Source organism: Rhinopithecus bieti, unplaced genomic scaffold, assembly GCF_001698545.2.
Source record: "Rhinopithecus bieti isolate Rb0 unplaced genomic scaffold, ASM169854v2 scaffold_16773, whole genome shotgun sequence".
Lineage (NCBI taxonomy): Eukaryota > Metazoa > Chordata > Mammalia > Primates > Cercopithecidae > Rhinopithecus > Rhinopithecus bieti.
Genome location: NW_016808848.1, coordinates 1,583,402 through 1,601,935, shown reverse-complemented (window position 1 = coordinate 1,601,935; position 18,534 = coordinate 1,583,402). Strand labels below are relative to the sequence as shown.

Genomic DNA, 18,534 nt, shown 5'->3' with positions numbered 1-18,534 from the left:
AAAAAAAAAAAAAAAAAAAAAAAAAAAAGACTGGGGTAATTCTGCTTGCAACCTATTCCTTTTGGAGACTCCATTGTATACCCATATACCAACACTTTTGAGAAGTCCTGCAGTCCAGAGTCCTTGGGAACTTCATATAACCCAAAACCCGCTTGAGCACCAAAAGCTTGTGTTTGCAGCCCCTCTAAGAGATGCAGTTTTAAGGCAGTTCTGGACATCTCTGTGAGTTGGTTCTGGAAGACTCCAAGCCCTTCATTAGAGTCCCTCTTGGCCCCAGCACAGAGATCATGGATCCTCTCCCCATCCTAGCTTCACTTAGGAAAAGCCAAATTAGGCTGCTTTCTGATGGCCTTCAGGAAGGTTTTTTCATCAATACCAGAGCACTGTCAGCTGGTTGTGCTTTCTTTGGAAGTAATAGAAATGGATCAAGTGGTGGGGGGCCATTTATGGTCTGAGCATTGCATTCTTGGGGCCTGGTCAAAGGAGGACGTTAGGCCAAGCTGAGCCATTCTTAGAGAAAAGGGTGGCACTGGGGTTTCTGTATTTGGGAAGCAAGTCCTTCTTATCAAGCCAGCTGTCATATACTTGGACTTCTCCTGCAAATAGGCCCACACATGCACAGGCTTACACTGATAAAATGTGCTCTCTGCTTTCTGAGACAGAGACTTTTTCTATTAGCTTAGTGAACTTTGGTTTTCATTTATTTTAGATGACTTTAATTATTTTTAATTAACAACTAATCCCAGCTTTTGGATCGATTGGTTGATTGTCCTTTCCTAGTTTTCATTTTTCTCTACTCTAGAAAATTTCATCATGATTTCACAGATAAGCCATGGGTGGGTTGGCTGGTTGGCTTGCTTGGAGATCTACATACGTACATTGCTGTGAAAAAGGTCATATCTGTTACATAAGTTTGCCTGGGCTGCTGTGACAAAATTCCAGCACTGGGCGGTTTAAATAACAGAAATGTACTGTCACACAGTGTTGGAGGCTAGAAGTCTGAGATCAAGGTGTTGGCAGGGTGGGTTCCTTCTGGGGCTGGCTTCTGGTGGCTTGCTGGCAATCTTTGGCATTCCTTGGCTTGTAGTAGCATCACCCCAATCTCTGCATTCATTGTCACATGGTGTTCTCTTAGTCGCTGTGTCTGTGTCCAAATTTTCCCTGTTTATAATCCCAGGTAAAATATTGGATTAGGGGCCCACTCTATCCAGTAAGACCGTGTCTAAACTTAACTACTTACATCTGCAATGACCCTATTTCCAGGTAAGGTCACATTCTAACTTGCAATGTGATACTAGGTTACTGAGATACTGGGGGTTAGAAATTCAACATATGAACTTTTATTTTTATTTTATTTATTTATTTACTTTTTTGAGACTGGATCTCACTCTGTCACCCAGGCTGGAGTGCAGTGGTGAGAACGTGGCTCACTGCAGCCTTGACCTCCTGGGCTCAAGGGATCCTCCCACCTCAGCCTTCTGAGTAGCTGAGACTATAGGTGCCGCACGACCATGCCCGGCTAATTTTTGTATTTTTTGTAGAGATGGGGTCTCACTATGTTGCCCAGGCTGGTCTCAAACTTCTGGGCTCAAGCAATCCTCTTACCTCAGCCTCCCAAATTGCTAAGATTATAGGCATGAGCCACCGCATCCAGCCTTATATATGAGTTTTTGGGAGACACAATATAACTCATCACACTGATTCTATGCACGGTACTACATTTAGCTAAGCTGGAGGACAATAGGGCTCGAGGTCCTGCTGTCCATCCTAGCTCAGGGGAGGTGGTGTGGTGGAGTAGAGAGCACCCTCGGACTGATGTCAGGGGTCCTGAGTCAAGCCCTAGGCCATCCCTCAGTTTTTTCACTAATAAAAATATTTTAATTAAAAGACCTATTAGTATCCAGGAAGATCTTCAAGGTATAAAAAAGGGGAAAAAAAAAAAAAAAAAAAAGACGAACCTCCAGGATGTGTGGAGAGGCTCAGATGAGTTAACAGGTCTGAAAATGTCGTGGTTATGGGATGTAGCAGAGACAGGGTCCAAACATAGGCGTTAGGTGTCATCTGTGAAACAGGAAATGAACGGTAGGCTTCTCCAGCAAGAGAGAGCAGTCTGGGAAGCAGCAGAGGTGAACCCTGGTTCCCCAGGTCCTGATGGGGAACCCTCTGAACTTCTTCCCTCTGAACTGGCTCCCTCTGGGGAGAAATGGGGACTCTGGACTAGGCAGCCCCCTGGCCATGCCACTGGGTGACTCCGCAGAGAAGGTCTGCGTTTAAATGTGGAGCTGCTGCTTCCTAGTAGTGTCGTTTGGGTAAGTCACTTAACCTCACTAAGTCCTTGTCTATGAAATGGGGATAATAGTAAATACCTACCTCATAGGTTAAATGAGAAAGTCCTTGTGAAGTACTTAACACGCAGCTTGACATACAGTAGTTAAAGTTAGCTATTTCTATAAACTACCTTTTGTAAGGATTGAATGAGATGGTATAGGTGACGGGCCTGTGTGCAGTAGGTGCTCAATTAACCATCGATACTCCCCTGCCCCTTTTAAACTCAGTTTTGGCAGAGTTTCCAGCATTCATGATTCCCTCTGGTGTGTAGGGTGAAAGGTGGAGAGTTATACAGAAAAGTATTTGAACTCCTTGAAGAATAACATTGTTTTCAGGCACTCATAAGCCATTTATAATTACCCATTTACTTGTAATTAATGTCCATGCCAATTATAACCAATTACAATTCATTAACTTACATGATCTCAGGACTTTACCTTGCACAGTTTTATTAGAGAATTAGCCAAACTTAGTGTAGTATTCCACCATAGTCATGATTATCCTGGTGATTCATAAAATGTACCCAGGCCGCTGTGTGAATGATGAGCCTCCATTTGCTCTGAGAGAGCAAATTTGAGATAGGTCTTTCTAAGATTCTTGTCTTTCTGGTAGGTATTAATCAGCGCAGAAACTCAGGAGACACAGACAAGTTCTTCCACGATGTCATACAGACGAGAACTAGAGAAATACCGTGACCTGGATGAAGATGAAATCCTTGGAGCCCTCACAGAGGAAGAGCTCAGGACCCTGGAAAATGAGCTGGATGAGCTGGACCCTGATGTGAGTAGGTGCTAAAGGGGAGCACACTGTCACCAGTGAGGGGAGCTGGGGAGGGACAGGTGGGTGCTTCCTAAAGCCACCACTTCCTTTTTCCTTCCATGGCAATGACATTAGAATAACTTTGCCTTTGCAGATTTTTCTTTTAATGTGTTGTATTAGAGTTCTCCAGAGAAAGAGAGAACCAATAGGGTGTGTGTGTGTGTGTGTGTGTGTGTGTGTGTGTGTGTGTGTGTAGAGACAGAGAGAGAAGGAGAGAGAGAGATTTTATTATAAGGCGTTAGCTCACAAGGCTGTAGAGACCGGCAAGATCTGCAGTTGCTAAGGTGGAGGCCCAGGAGAGCCGATGGTATAGTTCCAATACAAATACAAATAACCAGCAGGCCGAAGACCCAGGAAGAGTTGGGTCTGGGAAAAGATGTTTTAGTTTGAATCCAAAGGCAGAAAAAAGGCAGTGTTCCAGCTCAAGGCAGTCAGGCAGGAGGAAATCCCCGCCTACTTGGAGGAGGGTCAGCTTTTTTCCCCTATTCAGGTCTTCAACTGATTGGATGCCCCCCCGCCGCCATATCAGGGGGAACAATCTGTGTTACTCAGTCTACTGATTCAAATATTAATCTCATCCAGAAACACCCTCACAGACACACCCAGAATCATGTTTGACCAAATGTCTGAGCATCCCATGGTCAAGTCAACACCCAAAATTAACCATCACAGTCTACCCCTTGTCAGCTTGACACACATGTACATCTCTTTAAACCATACTTAATTTCCAAATAAAGACAGTAATGATGTCATAATTCTGCCTAACATGATACAACTATCATGTTAGGAAAACACACTATCACCTTCCCCAGAAGAGGAGGTAAAGTCCATGAGTGATGTTTATTCTTCTCCTTGCTGTCCTGTAACTTAAATACTATAATGTAAAATTAATGATACTTAAATCCTATTATACAAAGCCAATACAATCAATAACAGTAAAGTCAGTATCAAACAATCTTGTGTTACGTGATAAGGGAATAAGAAAGGGAAAGAGCAAAGATATTTGCTACACACACTCACACACACAACACAAGTGTTCACAAAATAAGGAGGAAGTACTCATGACAATTACAGTCTTCATTTCTGTAACTACTCAGGTAGTTGTGGCTGGTATTGATAGCTACCCTGCTTCATTACCCATTCTTTGCCTTTAGCAAGCACCTCAGCTGGTTGTGGTTCTTTACCCAATGGGGTGACCTAAGCTTTCATTTCTGAAAGGCCTGGGCCATTAGTAGTCCTGCCTGGATTAGTTTGTTGTAGTTTTCCATGGACCCTAATCACAGGGCATGGTAATACTTAAAAATGCCCTAAGGGCTCTCCTCTATCCAGACATACACTTTCTCACCTCCCTTGTGCAATAGCTATCCAATTTCTCCTTAGTAGTCAGCATCCATCACCCCCAGTAACTCCCTTCTTTGCTCGTTGATTCAGAGTCATGAGGAGCCCAAAGCGGGCTGGTGGCAGTTTTAACTTCCAGTTTAATGGAATTATTGTGTCTCCTAGTGGAACTTTCCTCCTTTGAAACCAAGACTTCTAGGCCAGCAGACCATAGGGTCATGGGAACAATAAGTGAAAGTTTTGCTAGTGGATCACTAGGAGTAATGGTGAGTGGCGCCACTCATGTTTCCAACCTTGATTCCCTGACCCACGAATCCTAGCTATGGGAGAAATGGCATCAGCAACTGCCACTGATTCAGAGCATATACCGCCTTCTGGAGAATGTTGCCCCAGCCTGTAAGGTGTGGCCACCTAGCTGGCACTGTAACTGTGTCTTCAAAAGGCCATTACCCCATTGTATCAAGCCAGCAGCTTCAGGATGGTGGAGAACATGTGTCATGGAATGAATGAGCTGAGAAATAAAGGACCAGAAGAATCCTTCTCATTTAATGTTTGATGTTTTATCATTGCATTTCTTAGTTGGCACATTTAGAAGTGTGTTTAATGCTCAGAATTCATCCCTGCAGTCAGGGTACACAGTGTTAAGAGTCAAAAGTCTGTTTGGTTGTGTATGTGGTTTAGCAAGTCACACTAGAACTGTAAGCATGGACATAGAGGGGTTCGTAGGTGGCCTCCTAGACAGGGGTCTTCATCCTACAGCTATATCCCAGGCACCCAGGTCACTGACCAGCGCAGAGAAGGTAGATAATGAAAGTTACTGAGCTGAGTAAATGTTCCATGTTATATATTTTTAATTAAATATGGAATGTATCACATCCTTTTTTTAAACCAGCCATTGCTCAACTCTGGTTTCATAGTGATCCATAAAGAAAACAACACTTCAATCTCACTCACACACAGATGGCCACTGCTAACATCCAGGGAGCACAGTGCAGATGGAAAAATGCAGGACTAGAAGTTAGGTGTTTTGCTTCCAATCCCAGCCCTGTCTCTTCCACTCCATGTGACCGTGGACCAAGCTGCCATCCTTCCTAGACCTCAATGTCCCTAGTCATGGAATAACAGAGTTGGCTGGTCATTTTCAGGGTTAAACTAACCTGACTTATAATCTGGTCTTATACCCAGGTGTGATTAAGTGGCTTCATTCCAGATAACTCAGAATCCTTGCCTTGGGCTCCTGGGTCCCAGGCCCCATGGAATTACACATCCCTCCAGCAGTGTGTCCTCCTCTTCCTGATATTCACGACCTTCCCCTGCCTGCCACGAGAACGTGGTTTCCTGATGAGGCTGCTCAAGTTGATCAGAAGTCAGCATTGGTGGAAAGAGCCTTGCGTTTCTTTCTTCCCCCGCATCATCTCTCCCCATTAGCCTGTGTTTCAGTAAAAACAAGCCATGTAGGCAAGAAAAAATCAAGCTGTAAAATTATTCTGTTCTAATTCTATCCTAGATCACTGTCACACAGAATTCCAAGAACAAACAGCTTTATAAAGGGAGAACAAAAGAGGCATGTAGCCAATTCCAGTTAACTCAATAAATGTGACTTGGTTACCTGCCGAGCACCAAGCACTGTACTGGGCACCAACAGGGGAGCCTGGCTGGGACTCTGCCTTTCAGGAGCACAGGCTGGTGGGGACACAGGCATAATACACTGCGCTCAACACGGAGCAGACAGGAAGCTCTGCCAGGAGATGAACTCTTACTGGTGTGAGGCATCACAGAGCAGGTAACACTGGAACTGGGCCCTGGATTTTTCTAATTCCATGCAGAGTGAAGGCCTTGAGAAAGGCCACAAGGAGAGTGTTGTGTAGGGAAGGTAATTGGGGATGGGAATCTTAGTGTGGTTTCTGTGGAGGGTCAGATGAGATTAGAAAGGAGGGTTGGGATAGATAATGTGGGGGAAGAGGGGATGGCAGGGTTTAGACTTTGCTCAGTAGATTCAGGGAGCCCAAAGGGTCAGAGACTCAAAGAGTTCGTTGGTTTTGGGAGGTGACACTGAGGACATATGGCCTGGAGGGGTGTCAGGGAGATGGGTGAGAGGGGGGAGGCGCTCCCATGGGGAAATCTTTGCCACTCCCAGGGAGAAGTGCACCTGAGGGCCCCGTGGGCCTTTTGGGCTGTTTGAGTTGCCCTGAGCTGCTGCATGGGGATGAGGTCAGGTCAGGCTGTGGCTACAAATAAGGCAGGTGATGACAAAGGTCAGAGCCAAGCGTCAGACCTGGGAGTGGAGGGGGACAGATGGAGGAGGTCTCTCAGAACCCAGAGTGCATCCACCAGGAACTGCATTCCATTTCACGCCCACACTGGCAAAGAGCTCCCTCAGGTCTGCCACCCCACATATCAGAGCATCCAGGCTCAGCAGCAAATACCCAGGGCCCCTGCAGCTCTCACACAGCCAGCTCTCCCGCCCAGGTGATTAGCAGGGAAGGGACACTCCACTTGTGCTACTGGAGGGACAGGGCACCTGGGGCTCAGCTTGCTGAGGGTCACAGGACCCGGGCAGGCATGGAGACTCGGATTTCAAACAGGCTCCAGAGTGTGTGCACCTCCCGCTCTGGCAGGAGAAAAGTAACTGAGCACAGGGGTGTGGGGCGGGCATGGGCCATCTGAAACCTGCGATTCTCACACCACTGTGGTTTCCCAGTTGGCATTTTCAAAGACCCCTTTCTCTTTCAGTTCAAAGAAAAGAGAAGAGAAACCAGAGAGAGGATAGGAGATAATGGAGGCCAGTGGGTTTCTGTCCCAGTCACACAATCGGCCCCTTCATTAAGATCAGCTCTGTTACCTGATTTGCAAGACAGTATGTGAGCTTCGAAAAGGCCTAGAGGGCCTCCCTTCTTTTGGAGAGCACAAACATTCCAGTTCTAGTTTTGCCCTCCCTTGGCCCATGCTCTGAAATCACAGCACAGGGAGAGGCCAAAGATATGCAGACAATGAGAGACTCCTAGCTGGCCAGCAGGTGTCCGCCCCTCCCACCGCTTCAGAGCAGGAGCAGAGCCCAGAGAAGGGAAAGAACTTGCTCTAGGTCATACATCCAAGCAGAACCAGATCCGAACCCTGGTCCCTTGGCACCAAGGCCACTGCCCTCTCTGTTATAGTCCATATTCCTCCTGTTTTTATTTTTGTTTAATGAGTGCTTAGATGACACTCACTATTTGCAGGTGCTGTTCTAAGGACTTTGAAAATATTAACTCATTTGACCATCATCATGATCCTAGGAGGCAGGCCCTGTTATCATCCCCATTTTACAGATGAGGAAACTGAGAGGTGAAGTAACTTGTCCAAAGTCCCACAGCTAGGCAATGGCAGAGCCACTATGTGTGGGTCTGGAGTTCACAACTTAGCTATGCCACTCCAAGTTCTCATGGGAGTGTTCAGGGAGAGAGTTTGGCTGCAGATGTGCTCTAGTTTTGTGGTTGGGGGCTGCTGTATGAAAATCATCCCTCTTTTTTCTGGGAAAGAGCCTGAGGTACAGAAGTCCAGATTCCAGTCCTGGCTCTGCTCCAGATATGATTTTCCTTCTTTGGATCTCAATTTTCCTGCCTCTAAAACGGATGCAGTCGGCCTAGATGGCCTTGGAAGCCCCCTCCAGCTCTAACCACATATGATTTATTTGAACCATTCTTGGCTGCCTCACTCAGTACCTGAATTCAACAAACACTTCAAAGGGTGATGCTTCTGGTTATGCAATTGTTAAGCCCCAGTGTCATGTGACAGAATGGAGTACGAGGACTTGGAAAGCAGCTCTGTTTGCAGCAGAGGATTCCAAACTTGTGCACATTAAAAAAAAAAAAAAAAAAAAAAAAAAGTCCCCGAAACTTTCTATCTCTCACTCTGGAAAAACTCGAGCTTATCATGAGATTGTTGCACTTGGACTCCCTCGGGAAAGGAATGCTTCATGTGCTAAAAGTATCCTCTGTTGACTGATTCCCCAGAGGATCTGCCCTTTCTCGTCTCTCTGGAGTTAAGTGGATGCTGCTCTGAAGCGGAGCCAGTTCCTCAGTTCAGATTGCCTTTGTACCAGGTGGTGGGAGCAACACAGAGAGAGGTTTTAAGAATGACAAGTCATTGTGACTTCTGCAGGGAGCAGTGTACAGTTTTCTTATGAGCAATAGACACTCAATACTTCCTGGGTGTGCCATGAGCAAAGCCCTATGTGGATTATCTCATTTAGTCCTCTGGGAGGGTTCAGTCATTAGCCCCATTTTAAAGATGGAGAAGCCGAGGCTTAGAGATATAAAGTAACCTGCCCAGGATGCAATCTGAGTGGTGCTGGGATTCCAACCTGGATAGTCTTGGCCCGGTAACCTGTGCTGTTAACTGCCCCTGGGAGCACCTCTGAGACTAGCCCAGAAGGAAACTCACAGAGAGCAGACTGGAGAATTATGAGCAAATTGTTATTTCCAACTTGACTTCTTTTGAAGTTGTTATGTTATTTTCACAATAAAGACTAATCTTTAAAGAAAAGAAGAATCCACAAACACAAGGAATTTAACCGTAAATATTGATGGTTAATGAGGCTTTGGGGAAAAGGCAGAACATTTTTTAAACTGTCTCACCAAAAGCCTCAAAATATTCGCAGGAGAGAAGATGGTAGAGATAATTCAACCTTGTAAAGAAACTGGGTCCTAAGAGTTGATTTTAAAGTCAGCTGTCAGGAATCTGCAACACAATATAACCATACAGACAATAATGGAAAACCACAGACCCTCTGCAAAGCCTGGATAATAATAACCATGATTTTCTACCAAGGTGTTTTCTGTTGTTGTTGTTGTTTGTTTGTTTGTTTTTTGAGACAGGGTTTCACTCTTGTTGCCCAGGCTGGAGTGCAATGGTGTGATCTCTGCTCACTGCAACTTCTGCCTCCCAGGTTCAAGTGATTCTCCTGCCTCAGCCTCCTGAGTAGCTGGGATTACAGGTGTGCATCACCAGGCCCAGCTAATTTTTGTATTTTTAGTAGAGGTGGGGGTTTCACCGTGTTGGCCAGGCTGGTCTCGAACTCCTGACCTCAGGTCATCCACCTGCCTTGGCCTCCCAAAGTGCTGGGATTACAGACGTGAACCACTGCACCCAGCCTCTGCTAAGGTGTTCTTACATGCCAGGTGCTGTGCTAAGCATTTTATGGGCATCATTTCATAAAATATTTACAAGGATCTTATAAGATTGATCCTCATAGGATGAGGTTAATGTCATTCTGTAGATAAAGAAATAGGTGCCCAGAATCACACAGCTATTGATACAATTCAGACAGATGCTGCCTTCCTTAGTCCATAATGTGTCAAGAGTTCTGAGAACAGACCGGGTGCAGTGGCTCGCACCTATAATCTCAGCACTTTTGGGGGCCAAGGCAGGCAGATTACTTGAGGTCAGGAGTTCGAAATCAGCCTGGCCAACATGGAGAAACCCTGTCTCTACTTAAAATACAAAAATTAGCTAGGCGTGGTGGTGTGCACCTGTAATGCCAGCTACTTGAGAGGCTGAGACAACAGAATTGTTTGAAACCTGGGAGGCGGAGGTTGCAGTGAGCCAAGATCACACCACTGCACTCTAGCCTGGGTGACAGAGCAAGACTCCATCTCAAAAAAAAAAAAAAAAAAAAAAAAAAAAAAAAAAAAAAAAAAAGAGTTCTGAGAACAAAGGGCCATGAATTGCAGGATGAAATAATGGAAAACAGAAATGGAGAATCCCAGAGCTCCAAGGACACTTGGAAATCATCTAACAGTACCCCACCGGGCATCTACATATGTGGTACCAGTAGAGAAAGCCTGATTTTGGAGTCTGTCCTGGACACAGTTGGTGTTTTCTGTATTTCATCAAATCCTCATACCATCCTGTGAGGTGTCATTATTACCATTTCACTGATGAAACATCCAAGCATCAACAAAACCCTGAAGTGGAAAGACGGGAAAGGACTCGTTCAAGGTCACACAGCAAGTCAGCGGCAGAGCCAAGGCGCCCACCTGGTACTTCCTGTCACTCCACATGGCTTCCCATTAGATGATCATAAAATCCTCCTACTTGTGTCCTAAATCATATCCTTTAAGGCAAAGACACTCTTGGCCATCCAGGAAGCAGCCAAGTTTGGTCCACAGGGCCATGATTCTCCTTTGTAACACAAACCGGCAGAATCGCAAGCCCAGGATAGAAGTAAACAGTTGAAATGGAAAGAAATAAATCTCTCCTCTAAAAATAGGCACACATCCTTAGAAACACTGCCTGCCGTGCACGGAGACGAGGACGGGCCTGGCGGGGTGAGGGCAAGTCAGGCCAGGCGTCTGTGTGTCCCCATCCCATCCTCTGCCTTCTGGACCCATGACCACCTCTCCCAACCCCTCCTCTGGCTGGGGAACCTCTTTGACCTGAAGCCCCTCACTTCCTCCCATTTTTCAAGGCTTGACCTTTCCTCCCCTCCCTCAGAAGCCTTTTAGACTCTTTTACCTTCACACCCCTAGCACAGCACCTGCTCCGCCCTGACGACACTGAGCTGTTTCCTTTTTGATTTTGACATGTTGAATAGGAAACATTGTAAACACATAGGATAGTACAGTATACACCTATGTTGTCATCATCTGAATTTAGCAAACGTTAAAATTTTGCCTTATTTGGTTCTCATCATTCTTAAAAAAAAAAAAGAAATCGCTACAGATAAAGTTTAAACCCTGCCTTTCTGTCTCCCTTTCTATTCACCATCGCTGCCACTCTACTGAGCACTTTCTACTGGGAGGCAGCAAACCGAGTACCCACACGTCATGTAAGTGACCTACATGAAGGAAGGAAGATGGGTCAGTTTTCTTGAGCCATGTGGTCATCTTGGCTTATCTATTACTTTCTCACTTTTAAAGATAGGTATATGTAAGAAAAGTTTCCCTTACCATCTACATTTTCAGAAATAAAAGCAACTGCAAAACCAGTGCTGTGTAGTAACTGACCTTGGCCTCTGTGTCAGAGGCAACAGGGAGTGGTGGGGACTGAGGCAAATGGGAGTTTGTCTAAAGGGCCCACCATTTTCAGCTCCACTAATTGTTGCCAGTATGAGAGTACAGACCTGGTATTGCCACATCACCTAATGTTTCCAGAGATGTTGGAAATCTGGATTTTAAAAAAATGTGTAAGCTCCTTATTTTAAAATGCTGATAGCTCATTTAAATGCACGGGCCAGACAAACCCAACCGAGTGTTAGCATTTAATTTGCCTGTAGGCCTCTCGGTTTGCAGCTCTGGTTCTACCTCGTATGGCAGATGTTTGTTTTAGCATAAAAAATAGACACATACACAAACATATACATGTATGATTAGATGAAAAGCACCTAGCCCAGTGCCTAGCACATGGTGGTCCTTAATAAATGTGAGCCTGAGTATATGATTTGTCCACTAGAATCTAAGTATTTTGAGACTGGGAACCATACTGTATGGCCACAGATACAGTGCAGCCAGGTATAGTTGTGCAAGTTGCACGCTGTACTCCAGGAGACACTGTTCACATAGACTAGAGAGTGAATCATGTCCTTGGCTTAGTGCAGTGCACAACCTGCACAACCAGATGTGACTGCCCTGGCAGAGCACCTCCATAATGCAGTGTCTGTTCAGTTGAATGAAAGTGAATGATCATACCCAGTGATGGTAAAACTGACTGGCAAGAAGCTGCTTCTGTATGGAGTTAAACCCTTATTCTGAGGTTTCAAGATAAAAGGGCTCTTAACCCTCATTTTACAGATAGGGAATCCAAAACCAGAGAGAACCCGTGCCCCATCTGTGGCCTCACAGCCCTTGGCTGAGAACCCAGGTTATCAGGTAGGGTGCAGCTTCGCTACAAGTAACAGAGACTCAGATAAATGTGATTTGTGCAGTGTTTTATCCATCCCTCAGGTAAAAGTCCACAGGTAGGCAATCTAGGGCTGGGATGCAGCTCAGCTGCCCAGACTTCTCAGAGTCCTAGACTCTGTCCAGCTCATCTTTCTGCCATTCCTAAGGTTTAGCCCTATAGCCATAATAGCCACATTCCAGGCATCCAAATAGAGAAAAAGGGGTGGAGAGGGGGGAGGGATAAAAGAAAGGAGAAAAGCCAGGATTCAAGTCCCTTTTAAGGAAAGTTACCAGAAATTGCCACTGGACACTTCTCATATAATTGCCTGGAACTTAATTATATGACTCAACCTAGCTGCAAGGGAGCTGCAAAGTGTAGCCTTTAATCTGAGCAGCCAAGAACTCAACTAAAAAGTGGAGGCTTTCTTTTATTGCTAAAGAAGGGGAAGCTGGAATCAGGGACGATTTGGAGTCTATCACTGTGAGTTCACTAGTGTGATGGCCTGATGTTCTGCTCTGCTGAAAGCCCTGAGATGGATTGAGAGGAGTTGGCAGGAATTTAACCAAATCTAGGTCCTCAAAGAAAGCATTGTAAAAGTCTCACTTTTTAGCTTGGCACTTTCCAAAACCCACAACAGTGAACCTTGGTCTCATACTAGATACTCCCCAACTCTGACACCTTTCATAATATGTCCCTCTCCCCAAAACCCACTTGGGAACAGCAGCTGGGTGGAAAAGCCAATGGCTTGGGACAGCAGGTGCGATGTGGGCCTGAAGGGAGTCCAAGTCATATCACCCTGTTCCCAGCTGGAGCATCAGTGTTGTGTGACTGTGGACAACTCAGACCACATTCTCTTAGCATTCAGGGCTTGGTGCTGGGGATTCAGAGAAGTCTAAGATATATCCCAGCTGGCCCTTGAGGGGCACCCGGTATCCTTGGGGAGAGACATACGGCATAGATATGCTCCACAGAGTAAGATGAGCATTATACAAGAGCTGGCAACATGCCTAGGGGAGTTCGGAGCAAGATTCACCAGATCAGTATGGAGAACCCTGCAAAGGCTGAACAGGGTGCTCCAGGGAAGGGCTTTGAAAGATTAATGCAGGGGAGCTGGAGTGACGGAATTCCAAGTAGAAGGCACAGCCTGAGCAAAGGCATGTCAGTGGGAGAGTGCAGGGCATGGCTGTGGAATGTGGAGCAGCCTGGAGTGGCTAGAACATGGGCTACTTGATGAAGGGAAGAGGCTCAGGAGGCTGGAGAGGTGGGAGTAGGTTGGAGTCAAATCATGGAAAGCTCTTCATGCCTGGCTGATGAATTGGTCGAGATTCCGTAGGTCAGGGAAGTGGTTGGGCATCTGTGAGTATGTTGGTGAGTGATGTGATCGGGTGTACATGTCGGTGGCGTCTAAGGAGCAGAGGTGGAGAGACCTGGAAGCAGGGAACCAGCCAGGAGGCTGCTCTGGTGGTCCCGGCAAGAGTCACAAGGGCTGGAACAAGGGTGATGCCCATGGGAGGAGACATTTCGGAACACTGCAGCCTCAGATCCTAATGCCTCCCCTAGCAGGCCATGCCACCCTCATCTGCTGGACTTCTGCTGCACCGTGCTTTCTCTCTCCCTGCGATGCCCCTCCACTCCCTCTCCTCACTTGGCTGGTTCCTCCCTGGCCCCTCAGACTCAGTTCAGGACCACCTCCTCCAGGAAGCCTGGGGCTGAGTAAGGTGACTACACCACTGAGATGTGTATCTCCCCTGTGGCTGCGAGCCTGTCTGGGCCGGGATCACACCGTCATTGTTTCAGGACACCCAGTCCCCAGCACAACAGGAACATGGAACATTTTCCCTGCACATGAGGCAGGAAAGGAGGATTAGGGGAAAGCCAGGGAGGGAAGGTTTGTCCCCACCTTGTACTGTGAATACCAGAGAGAGACCGTGCTGCTATGATAAATAGGTACCACCACAAGTAATTACTGGGTTCGGGCTACAGGAGTGCCTTTGGACATCGGCATTAATGCCCTATAAAGTTGACTGGGGAAATGGCAGTTATTGAGTTTCATCAGCCCTGCATCAAGGTCAGGGCCGCTGAGCCAAAGGCCTAGCTCTGTGAGAGAAAGCAAAGAGGGGGAGGAAGAGTCCCAGAGTGTGTGTGTTGGGGCAGAGGCTGTGTCTGGAGGGGGTGGGGCTCTTAGAGGTTTGGATCCAGCTGGTCCCTTTGTAACGTCAAGACGCTGTGACTGGGGCAAGAGTGGGCTCACCCCGTTGTCCCTGTCACACTCTCAGGCTAAAGTATGTGAGAAGAGCGCTCCACTGAATCATTTCCAGTGGGATCTGGAAGCTGCTGGCCAGTAATGCAGAGGCAGAGATCTGTATATCAGGACGGGACCATAAGTGCCTAAGCTTTACATAAGGAGAAACAGACCTGGCAGATAACTGGAAAATAAATCCTCAAGCCAGTTAAAAACTTTTGTTTTTCCAGTCAAATCCCTTGTAAAAGGCAACTAGGGGAGCTGCTGGCCTGTGAAAGGTTTGGCCTGGCATGGCCTGGCCTGATGTGGAGCTGGGTGGGTGTCTAGGGCACACTTAGGTTAAATTGTTTGAAATGGGAGGAGGGAAGAGGAGTCAGCTGGAACTTTGAAAAGTGAGGCCACTTTGGTTTCACTCCTACCCTGGGGCAGTTACTCAATGCCCCTGGGCCTCGGTTTCTCCATGTGTAAACTGAGACTCATTTGATAAGCAGGGGAGTGGAGAGCTGGCTTTCTAACACTTGGGGAGGAGACCTGGCTCTCATGTGCGGCCACATCTGGTTCCCAGGATCTGTTCCCAGAGGACGGCAGTCAGGTGGGATGGAAAGTTTTTGTGGGATGGAAGTCAAGAGTCCCGGGCTCTCTGTCCAGTGTATGACCTCAGACGAGGCGCCTCCCTTTCCCAGCCCTTGGCTTCTTCCAATCCCCGATAAAGCGGTTGTACCACCTGTCCTGTCCTCTTCCAAGAAGCTCTATGTAATTCAGTCACAGAATAGCAACCTGGGACCCCAGAGCCCAGACCCAGGGGTCACGTTTTGCATTCCCTCGTCCTTAGATATAGCTGATATATTTGGGAAAAGTGATAAAAAATTCCTTGTTTTTTGTCACTGTGAAGAACCAGGTTAAGGGTTTTGCATGGTTTTATGCACGGTGAGCCACCAGTCTGAAGATAGTTATATAGATCCTTGACCATGCTAATATATATATATGCTAATTATATACAGTATCATTTTTATGTAAGCTCAGCCTTCCCAGCTGTGAGGCTAACAAGCTATGTGACTTTAGGCCAGTGACTTCAGTTTTCTATGCCTCAGTTTATCCACTGGAAAATGAAAAAAATCATTGGTCTAGAGGATCTCTTAGGGCTTTATATTTCTGAGCTGCCAGGAATCTATGATCCTTTTATTGCATTGTGTGTATGCATATGTACACGTGTGTGTGCACATGTGTGATCATGTGTGCGTGTGTACATCTGTGTGTGTATGTGTACATGTGTGAGTTGTGTGTTATCTATGTGTGAACATCTGAACAAGCCCACAAGGTTCTAGCCAGGATGGCTTCTCACGAAGCCCTATCTATAGCAATGATAACTGTGCAGATACTTGATATTTAGCTTTACTGGCACCTATCCGCAGGGTGTTAGAGCTCCTAATGGCACAGTTAAGGATCTGTCCAAGTTTCCATTGTCCTTTGAACAACTGGACTCCAGAGTGTGGGTGTGAAAATTAGACTGCGATGTTAGCCTGCCAAGTTGCACATCCGAGTTTTAATTCTACAACATTTAAGGGGAAGTCACCATTTTAAAAATCAAGAGATGGGAACTGAATACAGGAAAGGTTGCCGAATTTCCACCTCTATAGTCATTTTCAAGAACAAATTAAACTTTGTATTTTCAAAATTTTAAAAATTCCAAATTTAAAACCTATGTGTATACCTCTTGCTTTCTCTAGCCCAACACCTGATATGGGCAGGATACACAGTAAATATTCGTGAAATAAATGAATGAATATTTTGGCTTTCTTACATGGAATTTTAGTTTGCTAGGAACCTTAGATCAGATGTGGCATAATGGCAGTTTATGGGCCGAGTCTGCCTAGCAGATATGTTTTATTTGGCCTGAACATTGTTTTTAAAATATTTGGACTATGTGTCAATATTTTAAAATCAAGAGATTTCACACAAAAAATGAGCAGATCGAATAACAACATCCACATTCCTACATGTCAACAGTTCGCTGGAGCTGGATAGTGTGGAGGCACGAACGCTCCAGTGTGCCCCAGTCCACACCACTCCCAGGTAACTCACAGCTATTATATAATTTTAGCCTAAGATCAGAGATAATCTAGAATTTCCTCCTCCTTAAAACCCGCACTAAATTTCCTGTCTGGTAATGATAAAAAGATCATGCACGTATTAGTCACTGCCCTCCTCAGATGAGCAAATTTCCAGTTGTTAAATACGACGTGGAGATTTCCTCAGACTCCTATATACAAATCTCACAACCTGTCTTTGGGGTAAGGATGTTTGTGTGACAAGTGCATGTGACTTTCAGTGCCCCTAATGAATTGATGGCTGCTTTGGTGGAGTCAGATTGATGCTTCCCTTTGAACTAACTACAAAAAAAAAAAAAAAAAAAAAGGCCCTTCCCCAGCAAATTTATCCTGTGCACATTTTAAGATTGAGATTTAAATTCCTTATAGGTTAAATGAGTTCAATTTCCCACAGGCACCATGGAAGTATACCTTTAAATGTAATGTATAGGCTTGTTATAGATTCTTCTTTGCTATTCAATAAAGTAGACCTTCCCCTCCCTTTAGGATCTTGATTACCATGTGTTTAGTGAATAACTATGTGTAATTAAGCTTTTTCTCTAGGCCAGGTACGGTGGCTCATGTCTGTAACCCCAGCACTTTGGGAGGCCAAGGTGGGTGGATCACAAGGTCAGGAGTTCAAGACCAGACTGGCCAACACGGTGAAACCCCATCTCTACTAAAAATACAAAAAAAAAAAAAAAAAAAAAAAAAATTAGCCGGGCATGGTGGCACGCACCTATAATCCCAGCTACTCAGGCTGCTAAGGCAGGAGAATCACTTGAACTTGGGAAGTGGAGGTTGCAGTGAGCTGAGATAGCGCCACTGCACTCCAGCCTGGGCAGCAGAGACAGACTCCATCTCAAAAAACAAAACAAAGCAAAGCAAACAAACAAAACGACAACAAAAAAAGATCAACAAAGAAAAACTTTTCTCTGATCTTACTCTCCTTTCTCCATTCACCTCTCATCTCCCTGGTTACTCCAAATTTTTAAATTTCTCTTTGTGGGGTCATAACCTTACCTCTTAACACACTGCCTGGACACATAGCATTCATTTAGCAGATGTTTATTGAATGAATAAGAAATAAGGGAATGAGAGGTGCTTTTCTATGCATACATGATCACCAAATACTCTCTCCTGGCCAGAGCCAACAACAAAATGGTTGTGGGAACTCTTTTCCTCACCTATTGGGTAGCCCGGGTCTGAGAGTCAGTATTAGGTTCTAATAATCATGAGAGCTCTATGGCGATATCTTCAGGTTCATTTAACTTCTCCACAACTAATTTACATCATAAGGTAAATTACATTGTAAAACAGGCACCATTTGAAATTTGGCCAGCTCTAGCCTGGCCGATCTCAGCATCACCATGAACCACTGGCACATGAAGAGCTTTCTGTCCTCAGCATTCCATGACCATTTGGTGCAGTTACTGCATTAGCCACTTGTATCATTCTCCCATAGATGACATATGCCATTTAAAAAATGATAGCTTTTTGGAGATACAATTCACATAGTATACAATCATTCACTTAACGTGCGCCATTCAGGCTGGGCGTGGTGGCTCAAGCCTGTAATCCCAGCACTTTGGGAGGCTGAGGCGGGCGGATCACGAGGTCAGGAGTTCGAGACCATCCTGGCTAATACGGTGAAACCCCATCTCTACTAAAAATACAAAAAATTAGCCGGGCGCGGTGGCGGGCGCCTGTAGTCCCAGCTACTCAGGAGGCTGAGGCAGGAGAATGGCGTGAACCTGGTGGGGCAGAGCTTGCAGTTAACTGAGATCGTGCCACTGCACTCCAGCCTGGGTGACAGAGCAAGACTCCATCTCAAAAAAAAAAAAAAAAAAGAAAGAAAAG

The 18,534-nt window shown here is 45.7% G+C and overlaps 1 protein-coding gene across 3 annotated transcripts in view; it reads left to right on the top strand.

Moving 5' to 3' along the window:
* Positions 1–18,534, top strand: part of TMOD1 (tropomodulin 1) — a 93,690-nt gene that overhangs the window by 19,954 nt on the left and 55,202 nt on the right. For all 3 annotated transcript variants that reach the window (XM_017887563.1, XM_017887564.1, XM_017887565.1), the window contains exon 2: positions 2,941–3,108. In XM_017887563.1, coding sequence (XP_017743052.1) covers positions 2,989–3,108 — 120 coding nt within the window. In that variant the 5' untranslated portion in view covers positions 2,941–2,988. The remainder of the gene's footprint in view (positions 1–2,940; positions 3,109–18,534) is intronic.